This window comes from Dryobates pubescens, chromosome 27 (genome assembly GCF_014839835.1).
Source record: "Dryobates pubescens isolate bDryPub1 chromosome 27, bDryPub1.pri, whole genome shotgun sequence".
Classification (NCBI taxonomy): Eukaryota; Metazoa; Chordata; class Aves; order Piciformes; family Picidae; genus Dryobates; species Dryobates pubescens.
This window is the reverse complement of record NC_071638.1, coordinates 11165656-11181412: the sequence shown is the minus strand read 5'-3', so window position 1 is coordinate 11181412 and position 15757 is coordinate 11165656. Positions and strand designations below refer to the sequence as shown.

The 15757-nt window shown below is 47.5% G+C and overlaps 1 protein-coding gene across 1 annotated transcript in view; it reads left to right on the top strand.

The window, feature by feature from the left end:
• CCDC91 (coiled-coil domain containing 91) overlaps positions 1 to 15757 on the top strand; it is a 105027-nt gene that overhangs the window by 23846 nt on the left and 65424 nt on the right. Inside the window, exons 5-6 of the mRNA XM_054173897.1 lie at positions 1507 to 1695; positions 4076 to 4180. Coding sequence (XP_054029872.1) covers positions 1507 to 1695; positions 4076 to 4180 — 294 coding nt within the window. The remainder of the gene's footprint in view (positions 1 to 1506; positions 1696 to 4075; positions 4181 to 15757) is intronic.

The following is a 15757-nucleotide window of genomic DNA, read 5'->3' as shown; positions in this document are numbered from 1 at the left end:
AGAGAATTAGCATTTCAATCTTTACCTAATTAATTTAATGTTTGTTGTATTTTTGGGGTTGCTTTATTTTTTTTCTCCCACTGCCTCTGTGGTAGCCTCTGAACCATGGTAACAACTCAGCCAAAGACTGTTAGAAAATCAGTAGGTACCCAGACAGAGTTGGTGCATAAGCACATAGGTGTCCAGGCTGCTAGCTGCAGAGAGTGCTGGAACCTGGCACTTGGAATGGAGGGGGAAGGAGACAACACCTGTGTCAGGTGTGCCCAGGTGAGTTTTCTCCTTTACCTGGTAGCTGAGCTTAAGGATGAAGTGGCTGAGCTAAAGGATGAAGTATCTAGGCTCAGAACTATACAAGAATGTGAAAGGGAGCTAGATGTGTGGGAACAGGCTTTGCAGGGAGGTGAGGGAGGTGTCCCCAGAAACAGGGAGGGATGGATACAGGTCCCTGTTAGGGGAAGCAAGGGGAATCCATACTGGCCCTCCCTGCCCCTCCCATTGCCCTTGCACTAGAGGTATGAGGCCCTGCAGGCCGAGGGCAATGTGGATGAGAAGGTGGAAGAGGAACCATCTAAGGAGATACCTAAGGCAAAGCAGCCCCCACCAAATTAGAGAGGCAAAAGCCTGGCCTTAAACTCCAGGGATGGAGCTTTCCCCACCTCCCTGGGCAACCTGTTCCAGTGTCTCACCACCTTCATGGGGAACTACTTCCTAACATCCAATCTGAATGTACCCATTTCTAGTTTTGCTCCATTCCCTCCAAGTCCTATCACTCCCTGACACTGTAAAAAGTCTCTCCCCAGCTTTCTTGTAGGTCCCCTTCAAATACTGGAAGTTCACAATAATGTGTCCTTGGAGTCTTCTCTTCTCCATACTGAACAGCCCCAACTCTCTGTCCGTCTCCATAGCAGAGGAGCTCCAGCCCTCTGATCATCCCTGTGACCCTTCTCTGACATGTTCCAGCACCTCCAGATTCTTCTTGTAACAGGGGCTCCAGAACTAACACAGTACTCCAGATGGGGTTTCACCAGAGTGGAGTAGTGGGGGGAGAATCGCCTCTCTTGACCTGCTGGCTATGCTTCTCTTGATGCAGCCCAGGATTTGATTGCCTTTCTGGCCTGCAAGTGCACATTGGTGGCTCATAGCTTCTAGAATCCATCTAGAATTACTGGCTACATTGTTGGATATCTCAGCTCTGGAAGCATTTAAGCCCTGGCTAGATGGGGCCTTCAGCAACCTGGTCTAGTGGGAGGTGTCCTTGCCCATGGCAGGACCTGGAACCGGCTGATCTTTGAGGTCCCTTCCACCTTCAGCCGTTCTGTGGTTTCTTTCTGGCCAGTACTCCCTCAGTATCAGTGTGCAGGGCAAGTTTCAGAGACGTGTTGTCAAACACTTCTCACAGGATTTACAGTTCCTAGGTTCTGTGCTGGCATCTGAAATGCAATTTGACTTGGGGTGGTCAGGTCCCTTGACTCTCTCCTTTGCCATTCTGTTTCCCACACAAATTAGATTCCAGCAGACACTGGAGTTGCCTCTTCAAATGCGGCTGAGGACAAGGCTTCAGGTACACCCAGCATAGCTTTGGCTGATGCTGAGGCACAGAGAACAGGTGAAGCAAAGAGGTCTCTTCAACAGCCTGGTGCAAACTCAGAAATCAAGCTGTGTTCTGCTGAAGAAGAAAAGCTAAAAATCAAAAAGGTATGGGAAAGCTTTTTTAATGAAAGCCTTTTGCATTTATATAGCAGCCAAATATAGCCAGAGCTGGCAGAGATTTGCAAGGCATTTTCTTGTAGAAATGAGCCAAGTTTACCCCAAATACTGTTGTTAATGCCTGATTTCTTCTGAGATTTCAGGGAGAAAAAGCAAAGTTTTGTTAGCATGCAGCTGTTTGTTTGGTTGGAGGGCACAGTGATTTCTCCTGTGTTTTCTGTGTGTCACTGAAGCTGAAAGTGTGAACAGAACACACCAGACATTGTTCTCTCTCTCTTTTTTCTTCCTCTATTTTTTTCTTCTGGGAGCTCTGGTAAACTAAACTCTTGATGTTCCTTCTGACCTGGCTGTGAGGAATAGCAGGCAGGACTGTGGCTGTAGGTATGTGTCTGAGTTAGCAGAAGGTACCTGAGGCACAACGCAGTAAGTTTAGTTTCAGCTGTTCTTAGAAGTGCTTCTTGGTAACTATCAGGGTGTGCTAGGGAAGGAGGAAATGGCTTGTTGGAAGTGAAACTGAGGATGAGTAACTAGAGGGGAGGAGGAGGGAGTCTGGAATGGATTGGTTTTGCTAGGAATTAAGTGTGCAGAGGAGGGCTGGAAGGGAAGCACAGCTGCAGGCTGAAGAGGAGATAGTGGAGAGGTAGACTTTGGGCTGAAGTGTTGCTTGACCAGTTTATGCTTCTGTCTCCACTGTTGAACCAAACACTTTGAATCTCAAGAACTGATTTTATTATTTCATCCCAAAGCAGGACTGAATTAAGCAGACTTCTTTTTGTCCTTCTCATGACCTTCTCAGTTGTGCTGCTGTTTGATTAGCTGCAGCGTGCTCTGGCAGCCCCTTAGCTTCTATTCTGCCTTCCTGCATGGCTGCAGAAATCGTTGTTCTGGAGCAGCTGAAAGGGTGCCAGCAGCTTGTGTAGAGGAGGAGTGAGTTTGGTGGGAGCAGCAGCTGCAGTGAGAAATAATAAAACCCTTGAGCTCTTCATGTAGTAAGTAGCTGTGAAGTTGTCAGAGTATCTTTCTCCTTCCTCTTGACTGGTTCATGCTGGGCAGGCGCTAGAAGGGCGTCCTGTGAAATCACAGCATATTGAAACTGGGTTGAATATCGGAGCCATAGGTAGAGGTCCTGAGGACCCTGTGGCTTTTGAGTCAAACCCTGTGTTAAAAGCACATTTAATGTGCTGCTTTTCAAATGCAGACAGACAGAACAAGCTAGTACAGATATAAAAATGAGAACAGAATAGTGCCAATAGGAAGGGACCTGCAGCAATCATCTGGTCCAGCTGCTTCAGCATCTCAGGACTCACCAAAAGGTATAGCATATAATTAAGGGCATTGTCCAAATGCCTCAAAGACTTGGACAGGCTTGGGGCTAGCAGGAGTAGGGAAGTCATTCTTCTCTTGTACTCAGCACTGGTTAGGCCACACCTTGAGTCCTGTGTCCAGTTCTGGGCCCCTCAGTTTAGGAAAGATGTTGAGTTGCTCAAATGTGTCCAGAGAAGGGCAACAAAGCTGGGGAGGTGTCTGGAGAGGCTGGGGGTGTTTATCCTGTAGAAGAGGAGGCTCAGGAGAGACCTCATTGCTCTCTACAACTACCTGAAAGGAGGTTGTAGCCAGGTGGGGATTGGTCTCTCCTCCCAGGCAACCAGCACCAGAACAAGAGGACACAATCTCAAGCTGTGCCAGGGGAGATTTAGGCTGAATGTTAGGAAGAAATTCCTCACAGAAAGAGTGATTGCCCATTGGAATGTGCTGCCCAGGGAGATGAAGTCACCATCCCTGAAAGTGTTTAAAAAGAGACTGGATGAGGCACTTGGTGCCATGGTTTAGTTGATTAGATGGTGTTGGGTGATAGGTTGGACTTGATCTCAAAGGTCTCTTCCCACCTGGTTTATTCTGTATCAAGCACCTGTCTGAGAAGCCTGTTGCAGTGGTTGCCCACCCTCTGTAAGGAAGTGCTGCCTTATGCCAAGGCTGAAACTTCCCTGGTGCAGCTGGGAGCCATTCCCATGCCTTCTATCACTGGATCCCAGGGAGAAGAGACCAGGACGTCTCTCTGCATTTCCCCTTCTCAGGAAGCTGTAGAGAGCAAGGAAATTGCTGCTCAGCCTCATTTTCTGTAGGCTAGACCAAACCAGGGACCTTGGCTGCTGCTCACAGGGCTTGCCCTTGATTTTTATACACTTCAAAATACTGTCTCCATGTAAAGGCTGCAGGCAGAGCTTTATGGCCCCACCTTTTATCTCTGTATGATGGCAGATGTCACTGTCTTCAGAAATGAAACCTGTTGCAGCCAATAACTGCAGCTGGATTTGAAGCAGTTGCAAATATTTGTAACTGCCCATGTTTTATTTTGCAAACTTTCTAGGAGTTGGAACATTTGCTGGAAAAACACAGTGTTCTGGAGATGGATTTCTTGAAAGAAAAAAACCAAAGGGTAATTTCACACCAAGAGCATCACAGGACACTCCAGGTAACTCATTTCTTGTAGTATCTTACATCTTTTTCGGGAGGGTTTTGAGTAGAGTTAAGGATGAGGCTCTGGCCAGCTTGATCTAGTGTGAGGTGTCTCTGCCCATGGCAGGGGGGTTGGAACTAGATGATCCTTGTGGTCCCTTCCCACCCTGACTGATACTATGTACAGGCCTCCTCCAAAGCCTATGGAGGTTAAGGAATTTCTGAGGTCCTGGCTTTGGACATTAGTGGCAGTCTAGGTGTAATACCCACTAGCACAAGTCCCTTTCTGTTACTGAGACCACAACCTTACTATGATCTGTTTGAGAAGTAAACAAACCCCTTACCATAGCAGATGTGTCTAACAGGAATGACTTCACACCTTCTGGAGTAGCTGTGGGCAGTTATTTCAGCATTGGCTGACTGGAATATGGAAAACTTTGTGCTGCATAATAAAAATCGGTGAAATGCAATTAGATGATGGACAATGGAATTAAAATGTCTTCCCCTGTAAAAGTCCATGAGAGAGCTGTGAAGTCTCACATGCAGGACAAGTCTTTTATTGTAGTCTTCAGTCTTCTTCCAGTGTTACAGCAGGCCAAAGTCTGACAGGCTTGCATTTCAAAAGTTTCTTGTTGGTGGTTCCTCCTAACTTCACTCTTTTGCTTCTGTTGATGGTCTTTAAGCAGCTGCTGCGTTGCTGTAATGATGTGTCCTGGACTCTTGGCTGCTGTGCTTCCTACAACTTATGTTTATATAATCATCCAGGCAGTTAATGCATGTAACATCCTGCTCAATGAAAGAAATGTGTGCTTGGCTGTGTTGGACTCACAAGTTTTCCTTCAAAGCCTTCTGACTGATGGAATACCCAGGGGCTGAAGGTGATGGCCATCCTGTGCTCCTGGCAGCAGTCAGTGGCTGTAGCTTGTAGTGCTCACATGATGCTCTTTAGTAGAAGGATCAAGGCAGCAGAGATGCTGGTGGGGTTTACTAGGGCTGTCTCACATCTCTGAGTCAGGTCCTGCAGTTTTTCAGAAAGGCAATGGAAGGGTCATAACCTTTTTCAGAAAACTTCATGTAGCAACTCATGGCTTTTGGTTGCAGCCAGAGCCAAACCAGAGAGGAGGAGTCATTGAATTATTAAATTCTTAGGGTTGAAAGGGACCTCAAGGATCATCTAGTTCCACCCCCCCTGCCATAGGCAGGGACACCTCACACTAGATCAAGTTGCTCAGAGCCACATCCAACCTGGCCTTAAAAACCTCCAGGGATGAGGCCTCCACCACCTCCCTGAGCAACCTGTTCCACTGTTTCACCACTATCAGGGTGAAGAATTTCTTCCTAACATCCAATCTGAATCTACCCATTTCTAGTTTTGTTCCATTCCCTCTAGTCCTGTCATTACTTGGCACCCTAAAAAGTCCCTCCCCAGATTTCTTGTAGGCCTCCTACAAGCTTTCAAGAGCTGACAGTCAGAATTCCCTTTGTGGGACTGGAACACTGGGTGCCTTCTGCTGGCACAGCTTCTAATGCCAGCTCCTTTTGTCTGTCTCCTTTGGCTCCTCCACCACCAGGGTCAACACTTGTGGCCACACAACAAGTAACTGGCAGCTACAGAGCACATGCCTTGCTAGCATTTCTTTTTCCAGCAGAAACAGCTGGTGGTTAGTGCTGCTGGCTTGAGATGCTTCAAAGCAGACAGTTCTCATGGCTGGCAGAGCTTTGGGGACTCTCAGGGTAAGACTTCAAACTGAATCTGGCATCCTGAGCTGTAGGTGTGAACTGACATCAGCACTGCTCAGGCCACACCTTGAGTACTGTGTCCAGTTTTGGGCCCCTCAGTTTAGGGAAGATGTTGAGTTGCTGGAACGTGTCCAGAGGAGGGCAACAAAGCTGGGAAGGGGTTTGGAGCACAGCCCTGTGAGGAGAGGCTGAGAGAGCTGGGGTTGCTTAGCCTGGAGAAGAGGAGGCTCAGAGGAGACCTTACTGCTGTCTACAACTGCCTGAAGGGTAGCTGTAGCCAGGTGGGGGGTTGGTCTCTTCTCCCAGGTAACCAGAACCAGAACAAGAGGACACAGTCTCTAGCTGCACCAGGGCAGGTTTAGGCTGGATGTTAGGAAGACGTTCTTCACTGAAAGAGAGACTGGCCATTGGAATGTGCTGCCCAGGGAGGTGGTGGAGTCACCATCCCTGGAGGTGTCTAAGAGGAGACTGGATGAGGCACTTGGTGCCATGGTTTAGTTGATTAGATGATGTTGGGTGATGGGTTGGACCTGATGATCCAAGGTCTTTTCCAACCTGGTCTGGTCTATTCTATTCTTACATGGATTTTCTGTGTTAGGATTTGAGTATAACAGCATACAAAACAAGAGGTAATGCTGAGAGAAATGTCAGCTAAGCAGTCATTTGGGTGGTTTCATCCTTTCCTGTTGATTCTTGCCCCAGCCAGGACTGTCAGTTGTGTTACTTGCAGCTTTGTTGTCACAAATAGGGTTTCAATGACACATTCATAGGTGGTTTTTGGGTTTGGTTTGGTTTTAGATAAGAAAAATACTTGGAAAGCCAAGTTAGGAACATGAGCATCTTAATGCTGCTTGAGCAGGTTAGCATGCTGAAGTGAATTGTGCTCTGGACCAGGAACAATCTGGATTTGGTAGCACTGACAGTGGAAGACTGGAAGGGGAGTGATAATCACTGCTCCTGATCAGGGGGGCAGACCTCCAAGCCTCTGTTATGGTGTCAGCAACCAACCAAAGGGGGCCAATGGAGTGTTGTCACATTTATGCCTGTGTGCAAGAGAGGAGCAAAAAGCTCTGCTTTTCATCTAAATACACTTAGCTTTAAAACATCAGTGGTGAGCAGAGCTTGCAGTGTATTCATGTTTTTAATGCTGCCATATGTGACTACAAGGAGCAGAGACAGCAAAGAGAAGCAGTGGGTTAATAATAGGCTAAACATATGGCTAGCAACTGCTTTTAGAGTTGTTGGCTATTTAATGCAGTGGTCTCTTGGAGATCTGGACCTGGGAGTCCAGGTGGATAACAAGTTATCCATAAGTCAGCAATGTGCCCTTGTGGCCAAGAGGGTCAATGGGATCCTGGGGTGCATTATGAGGAGTGTGTCCAGCAGATCTGGGGCTGTTTAGGCAGGAGAAGAGAACACTGAGAGGGGATTTAAATATCTGAGGGCTGGGTGTCCAGCAGGAGGGCACAGGCTCTGCTCACTTGCACCCTGCGATAGGACAAGGGGTAATGGATAGAAACTCCAGCACAGGAGGTTCCACCTCAATGTGAGGAAGAACTTCTTCACTGTGAGGGTCACAGAGCACTGGAACAGGTTGCCCAGAGAGGTTGTGGAGTCTCCTTTTGTGGAGACTTTCAGGATCCATCTGGGTGTGTTCCTCTGCAACCTGTGCTAGATTCTATGGTCCTGCTCTGGCAGGGGGATTGGACTCGGTCTCTGGAGGTCCTTTCCAACCTCTAACATCCTGTGATCTGAATTTATACATTCTCAGGCTTGTGATTCCCACATTTGAGAGTGATTGCCCACTGGAATGGGCTGCCTGAGGAGGTGGTGGGGTCGCTGTCGCTGGGGGTGTTCAGGGCGAGGCTTGACAGGATGCTTGGTGCCATGGTTTAGTTGATTGGGTGGTGTTGGATGATAGGTTGGACATGATGATCTCGAAGGTCTCTTCCAACCTGGTTTATTCTATTCTATTCTATTGCAGCTTTGGTGTTGGTAGCATTTCAGAGGCAGGACAGCATCCTGCAATTCTCGCTTCATTCATGCAGAATGGAGCTGAGTTGTAGTTGCTGGGGGAAGTGTTGATTTGGGTTTTCTTCATTTTTGTGTGGTGGTGTAAATAGGAAGTTGCATAAATGCCACATTAGCCTCAGAATCCCCCACTTGGGAAGGAGGCAGTTGCAAAAGTGGGTCTGATTTGTATATTCCTTTTGTCAGTGTCAGTCTTTTTGCCCCTTCTTTTGATCACAGTCACATACACTCTCCTCAGCTTTTAACAGCTCAGCACCAATATAGGCTGGGCAAGGACTGGCTTGAGAGCAGCCCTGAAAAAAAGGACTTGGAGGTGCTGGTGGATGAGAAGCTCAACAGGAGCCACCAGTGTGCACTTGCAGCCCAGGCTCTGGCTTTCTGGGCTGCATCAAGAGAAGCATAGCCAGCAGGTTGAGGGAGGTGATTCTTCCCCTCTACTCTACTCTGTTGAGACCCCACCTGGAGCACTGTGTCCAGGTCTGGAGCCCCTATTACAAGAAGGATCTGGAGGTGCTGGAATGTGTCCAGAGAAGGGCCACGAGGATGAGCAGAGGGCTGGAGCTGCTCTGCTATGGAGATAGTTTGAGAGATTTTGGGCTGTTCAGTCTGGCGAAGAGAAGGCTCCAAGGAGACCTTCTTGTGAACTTCCAGTATCGGAAGGGGGCTCCAAGAAGGCTGGGGAGGGACTTTTGAGGGTGTCAGGGAGTGATAGGACTGGGGGGAATGGAGCAAAACTAGAAAAGGGTAGATTCAGATTGGATGTTAGGAAGAAATTCTTCCCCATGAGGGTGGTGAGACACTGGAACAAGTTGCCCAGGGAGGTTGTGGAAGCCTCACCTCTGGAGGCCCTAAGGCCAGGCTGGATGTGTCTCTGAGCAACCTGCTGTAGTGTGAGGTGTCCCTGCCCAGGGCAGAGGGGTGGGAACTGGATGATCCTTGAGGTTCCTTCCAGCCCTAACAATTCTATGATTCTTCTGCCTGTTTCCAAGACTCTCAGTGCTGGTAGGTAATCTGTGGCTTTGGCTGAATGTAGACTTAATGTGCATTTGAATCCTAGACATCTGAAACTGTTACTGCAGCCCCATTACAATTTGCTGGAGAAACAAATCAATGTGGCATTGGAAACAGGCCACCCCCAATCGGTACAGTAGTGAAACCCACACAGGCCTGCTCAGGGGGTGATGGCTTGTGTGCAGCGTGGGAGCATGGGACTGGAGAAGGGAAAGCAGTGCCTGGGCTCTGGCTCCCTGAGCAGGTGCTTCACTCTTTGGAGAGGTGTAGCTGCTAGGGCTCTATCTGCAGACAAGTGCTTGAGATCACAGTATCACCAAGGTTGGAAGAGACCTCAAAGATCATAGAGTCCAACCTGGCACCACAGACCTCATGACTAAACCATGGCACCAAGTGCCACGTCCAATCCCCTCTTGAACACCTCCAGGGATGGTGACTCCACCACCTCCCTGGGCAGCACATTCCAATGGTGAACGACTCTCTCAGTGAAGAACTTTCTCCTCACGTCCAGCCTAAACTTCCCCTGGCACAGCTTGAGACTGTGTCCTCTTGTTCTGGTGCTGGTTGCTAGAGAGAAGAGGCCAACCCCTTCCTGGCTTCCCTTCCCTTCCTACCCTTCAGGTAGTTGTAGAGAGCAATGAGGTTTCCCCTGAGCCTCCTCTTCTCCAGGCTAAGCAACCCCAGCTCCCTCAGCCTCTCCTCGTAGGGCTTGTGCTCAAGGCCTCTCCCCAGCCTTGTTGCCCTTGTTGATGGTTCACTAAGAACTGGATCCTCCTTTTCCTCTGCTGTTTCTGTGATGTACTACATTGTCACACATTAAGAAATACTGCACTGCTGCTGGAAAATTCTAGTTGTGGTTCTAAATATCTTTTCCCATCCTCAACCCTTTCTGGGAGTGCAGCAGGCTGGGTTTTAAGGGAGTAGTGCAGCTGATGGGGGGTGAGCTTCATGTTGAAATAATCTCTTTCTCCTTTTGGCCATTGACATCTCTTCTTCTCATGCAACAAGTCCACAGCTGCTTTGAAAGCACCTTTTGGGATCCTTTGTTTCTACTCCACTTTGTTTAGGGAATGTCTTGACAATTTTGATTGAAAAAGTGACTTTAAGGTTGTCTGTGTTATTTAGCAGTACTCCTGTTGCTGCAAAACAGTCATGGTTAAAAAAATCAACGAGCTTAGCTCTGTATTTTCATTTGTTAATGGTACTTTATAGATTGAAAATGAAAGCCAAAGACTCATTGCTTAAATCATGCCTTAGAAAGGTCAGAGAGGAGGCTGAAACTGAGGCAAACATGAACAGCTCAGTCCCTTATGATGCAAAGAAACTTGGCTAAGTCATGCTCTGACACCTAGCTGGCAATAAATGGCATCAGCACAGCCATCACTGCTTTTTGGATGCTCTTTCATTTCTCTGTTGCTGTAACTGTTACTGTGGGGGGGGATTTCTCATGTGCAGGTGTCGCAGTGAAACTATGAAGCTTCAAACTGAGGCAAGTATTTTAAGTGCAGTTAAGACAGAAAAAGGTAAAATGCATATTTTGGACTAATTTCTTCCCTCCTCATTCTGAGGGATGAATTTGTGTTCTGATGAGCACTGCTTGTTAGTTTTGGGGGCTTTATGTGGTGCACCCCTACATCACACACACAGTCATTCCTAACAGAATGTGCACTTAGCTGTGCCTGTCTCCATAGGTTTGGAAATAGTGCTTCAGAGCTTTAAAGTGTTTTATAAGGCACAGAGGAATGAAAACTTCACGTCAATGCCAGGTTCACCACACCAGTCTGCCTTGCAGTAGAAGTGTACAAAAAGGGATTTGGATGTACTTCCATGCAGGACTGAAGAGAATGTCATCTCCAAAACTGCACCTGGTGCATGTAAAAATCTGTTCCTCTTCAGAAGGAGTTGGAAGAGGAATGTTCAATAGTGTGGCTTGATGTGATCAAATTTTTGTCCCTTCCCCTGTCTTTGTATTCCTTCTCTCAGTGTTACCTAAGGGATAAACTTAGCCCTTCTGAGCCTTCTGTCTGCTTTCACAGAACCATAGAATGGCTCAGGTTGGAAGGGACCTCGGAGATCATCTACTCCAACCTCCCTTCCATGGGAGGCTCTCTATGCAGCATTGACAACTGGAGAGTACAATTTTGCCTCTAAATGGGTTCTTCCCAGCATTGGAGAGGACAACAACCTGGGGTCTCTGATCTCCCCAGCCTCTCCTTTGCTGTTGATACAGGAATGCTGTCTATCATAGACCTACAAAGTGTGATCTATCAACTGTCCCTGTTGTGTGGTGTTTCAGTGGCTGAAACCTGAGGACACAGGAGAGAAATCTGAGATGCTCACCTTCCTCAAATGACAGACCTGTTCTTGGTGACAATAGGAAGGTGTCAGTCTGTCTATTTGGAATAAACACAGGTGAGGCCAGGGAGACAGCTTCTTGTTCTGGAAGACCCTAGTGTTGTGCTGCTTCTGCACATAAGCAGTCCTGGGCATGCCTGAACATTCACCTCCCAAAGGAATTTCATGAAGCAATCTTGCAGCTGGAGGCTTGGCAAAAGTAGCTCTTGGGAGCACTTGCAGTTGAAGGATTGGGTTGGAGGGACCTTAACAGATCATGGCCCTGTTCTCTGATGCTAGCTGGCCCTGTGATGAGTAAGGTCTGCATTCTGTATTGGAAGGCATAACTTCCTCTGGAGGAAGCATTCCCTGGGGTTGGCACTCCAGTGGATGCAGTGTACCCCTTGCAAGCAGGTATTTTTTTGAAGAGACCAATTTTTATGTTTGGGGGCAGCCCTTGGGGGTGGGTGGGAAAGGATAGTGATGGAAGACAACGTCTCAGAATTCTTCTGTTGCCATTTTACTGAACCTAAAATAAAGGACAGCATGAGCAGTGGTGCTCCTCCTTCAGACTGCAGGTGGCCTTTGGAGTGAATTTGGTATAGTCTGACTGCAAAGGTGATCATCTGCCAGAGAGATGAGGAAGAAAAGACTGACAAAGTCAGCTGTTCTCCAGCTAAGGCTGCCTGCTAAGCTGGAGTTCTTTACCACCTAGCTTTTCACATTGGGATTGTCACTAGGCCTAGCTGCTGTAAAACCAGGATCTTGTGAAATCGTTGGGAGGGCAATGGAAATGGACAAGGTGTCCTGAAAATGAGGAAACCCAGACAGAAGAGAAGGTTGGGTAAGGGTAGCCACCAGGGCAGGTCTTCTGGGTCAGTTCTGTTCTGCTTGGAGTGCACTTCCTTCAATGGAGGAAACAGGTCCAAAGCAGCTCCAGGTTACAAGTCCTGTCTGTGTTCAGTGTAAGATACCTGAGGTAGTGTAACTCTCCTGAGTACTTGAGCAATGCATGCTAGCAAAAGACTCAGTTTTAGCCAATAGTAGCAATGTTTAGTCAATTTTCATATCATGTTTTTGGACTTGAGAAAGGTCAGATGCATGACAAATGCTGGGATACTGTTTGGGGAAGAAGAATTATCTTTTCATTGCCCCTGAACTGCTTAATCATCTTGTTTGGTTCATAGTTCACCAACAAGCTAGGAGTGGCTGCAGCACGCAGCTTACTGCATGGGTGGCAGTTGTATTGCCTAATTAACCTGTTACTGACACAGCTTTGCATCCATTTATTTAACCTGTATTGAATTTTATTGAGATTTAGTACACACTTGATGTTTGAGCAGGTTGATCAGAATTTGTCAAGCACTGAACACCTTTATTCCTATAAACGTGTTCTGATCAAATTCACACCGTGGAGGTTAGCACACAGACAAACTCTGGTGATTCCCATGTCAGAGTTAATTATTCTCCTGCATTCCCTGTTCACACCCTTATTAATTATGCCTTTGAGATTTAAGTTCTTTTTGCTTGAGTCAACTGCTGAAGTTTTAATCCCTGGGCAGAACACCCAGCACCTGAATTGCAGCGGGTCACTGGTGTTGTGAACTGCTGCCAAGGTGTGCAGCATCTCACTGATGCAGTGACGATGCATTAGTTGCTTGTGGAGATCACAAGTGTCCTCCCCACGTTGCCCTGCACATCTTTATCAACAGGAATGAGGGCAGCCCTCAGGCTCCTTTGCTCCAAGCTCAAGACCCTCAGCTTCCTGAGCCTGTCCTCACAGGGAGATCTTCCATTGCTTTCAGCAGCTTTGTGGCTCTGTGCTGGACTCTCTCAAGCAGTCCCCTGAGTTGTGAGAGAAGTCAGTAGAATGAAGTGACTTCTCCATTGAAAATCCAATTTCCATTCATTCAACTACCTGAAGGGAGGTTGTAGACAGACGGATGTTGGTCTCTTCTCCCAGGCAAGCAGTACCAGAACAAGAGGACACAGTCTCAGGCTGCGCCAGGGGAGGTTCAGGCTGGATGTTAGAAAAAAGTTCTATACAGAAAGAGTGATTGCACATTGGAATGGGCTGCCTGGGGAGGTGGTGGAGTCGCCATCACTGGAGGTTTTTAGGAGAAGACTTGACAGGGTGCTTGGTGCCGTGGGTTAGTTGTTTGGGTGGTGTTGGATTGGTTGATGGGTTGGACGCGATGATCTTGAAGGTCTCTTCCAACCTGGTTTATTCTATGTATGTATATTCTATGTATTCATTGACAGGGATTGAAATAAGGCTGGGTAATCTCAGGGAAGCTAGGAAGGAAAACCATGGTTTGAGCTCAGCAGCTGTAAGCAATGAGAAATATTCTGGATGTCCCTTACATTCAAACAGAAGATCCTCCTTGTCAGTGCTGAAGAGGAAAAGGTGATAGCTATTCCCACCCCTGTGAGCTAAAGCAGCACCTCAGGCTGTGGTTCAGTTTGCTGCTTCCTTTTGTGGCACTATTTTGTGAAACTGCTTGGTTAAAAAAAGCCAAAAAACCCCACACCCAGAAAATCCCAACCCCCAAAGCAAACCTAATAACTGCTGTTCAGAGCTACTGAGAATATCTTCATATCACAGGCCTACAGCGGTACAGTCCCTAAGACCCTTGCTAAGACTCTTGGTGCTTGCTTCCATTAAGGAATATTTAATCTCCTGCTTTTATGTAGCAGATGCAATTTCCATTGATTTGATTTTTAGTTTTTTTAGCAATGAGTGGTGCTGAACACAGGAAAATCACTACTAGAAGAGGGTGAGATCAGCTGCTTCCAGGGAGGTTTTGCTGTCCTTCCCTTCTTGAGTTTTCCAGTGTTTATTGGGTATTTTCCAGTATTATTTGTCCTGATGGGATGCAGCCATGAGAGCTGAAGGAGCTGGCTGAGGTTATTGCTCAGCCAATCTCCATCATTCTGAAATGTCCTGGAGAACAGGAGAGGTGCCTGAGGATTGGAGGAAAGCCAATGCCAATCCAGCCTTCCAAAAGGGCATGAAGGATGACCCAGGAGAGTACAGGCCAATCAGCCTCACCTCCATCCCTGGAAGGGTGATGGAGGAGCTTGTTCTGGAGGTCATCTCTAAGTACATGGAGGAAAAATTAGATTGTCAGGAACAGTCAGCATGGATTTTCAAAGGGGAAATGATGCTTGACCAGTCTATAGCCTTTTGTGATGGTGTAGCTAGCTGGGTAGATGAGGGAAGAGCACTGGTCTTGGAGCATCTGTCTTGCAAGTAGAGGCTGAGAGGCTGGAAAAGAGAAGACTGAGAAGGGATCTTATCAATGCTTATCAGTAGCTAAAGGATGGAGACCATGAGCATGGGGCTGGGCTCCTTTCAGTGGTGCCCAGCACAAGGGGCAGTGGGTACAAACTAGAATGCAAGAAGCTTCACTGGAACTTAAGGGCAAACTTTACTTTGAGGCTGCTGGAACAATGGAACAGGAGGTTGTAAGGTCTTCTCTGGAGACTTTCAGACCCCATTTAGATGTGTTCCTTGCAATCTGCCTTAGCAGGGGGGTTGGACAATGTGCTCTCCAGAGGTGCCGTCCAACCCACACCATTCTGTGAGGATTCCACTGAATCTGCTTCGTTGGGGAACTTCCCCCTTGCAAGTAGAGACAAAGGTAATTTTGCTCACTTGAGGACAGGTCCTGACCTTCGTATGGGCTGTGATCACTGTCCAGAAAGCAGCTGCACTGAACTGGAGTGGTGAGAAGTTGCTTCAGTGAATGAATGCTTAAGGTCTTCAGGTCTTTAAGACAAGACTGGATGTGGCACTTAGTGGCATGGTTTAGCTGATGTGGTGGTGTTAGGTCACAGGCTGGACTTGTGATCTCAGAGGTCTTTTCCAGCCTCAGTAATTCTGTGATTCTGTAGCTCTGCTGTAACAGCCTGCAGGAGCAGGCTGAAGAGATCTCCTGTTTCACACACTTCCATGAGATGGCTCTCACATGGACGAGGGCCCTCTTAAATCAATGCTGTCTGCCTTGTGCATTCTCGTGAGAGCTGAATATGCATGGAATAGCAGCAGGTCTTTGATCCATGCTGCAGTTCCTGTGACAGGATTTCATCAACTTTCAGCACATGTCTGTTCTTTCACCACCAGTTCAATTATCTCATCCTGTACCAAGTGCCGTCACAGCTGATGAGTCTCCCCTTGCACAATAGAAACCCAGTAGGATGTTTTTTTAGGGAGAAACCCTATTAGTAAGTAATTTGATGCTATTTTTGTGTATTTAGTCTGTGCTGCACTACTTCAGATTCGTAACTGTGGTCTCTTACACACTGTGCATATCCACTTGGGGAAGGCTGAATTCTAGCAGGCTTTGCTGTCGCTTGTTAGCCAAGTGGAGGCAGTGTCTGTGCCCTCCAAAGCTGCTCACAAGAAGAATGTGTCTTCAACATGACTCTTCTCATCTGGATCAGCCCTGCTGTGGGAGGTCTGTCGTAGCGCAGA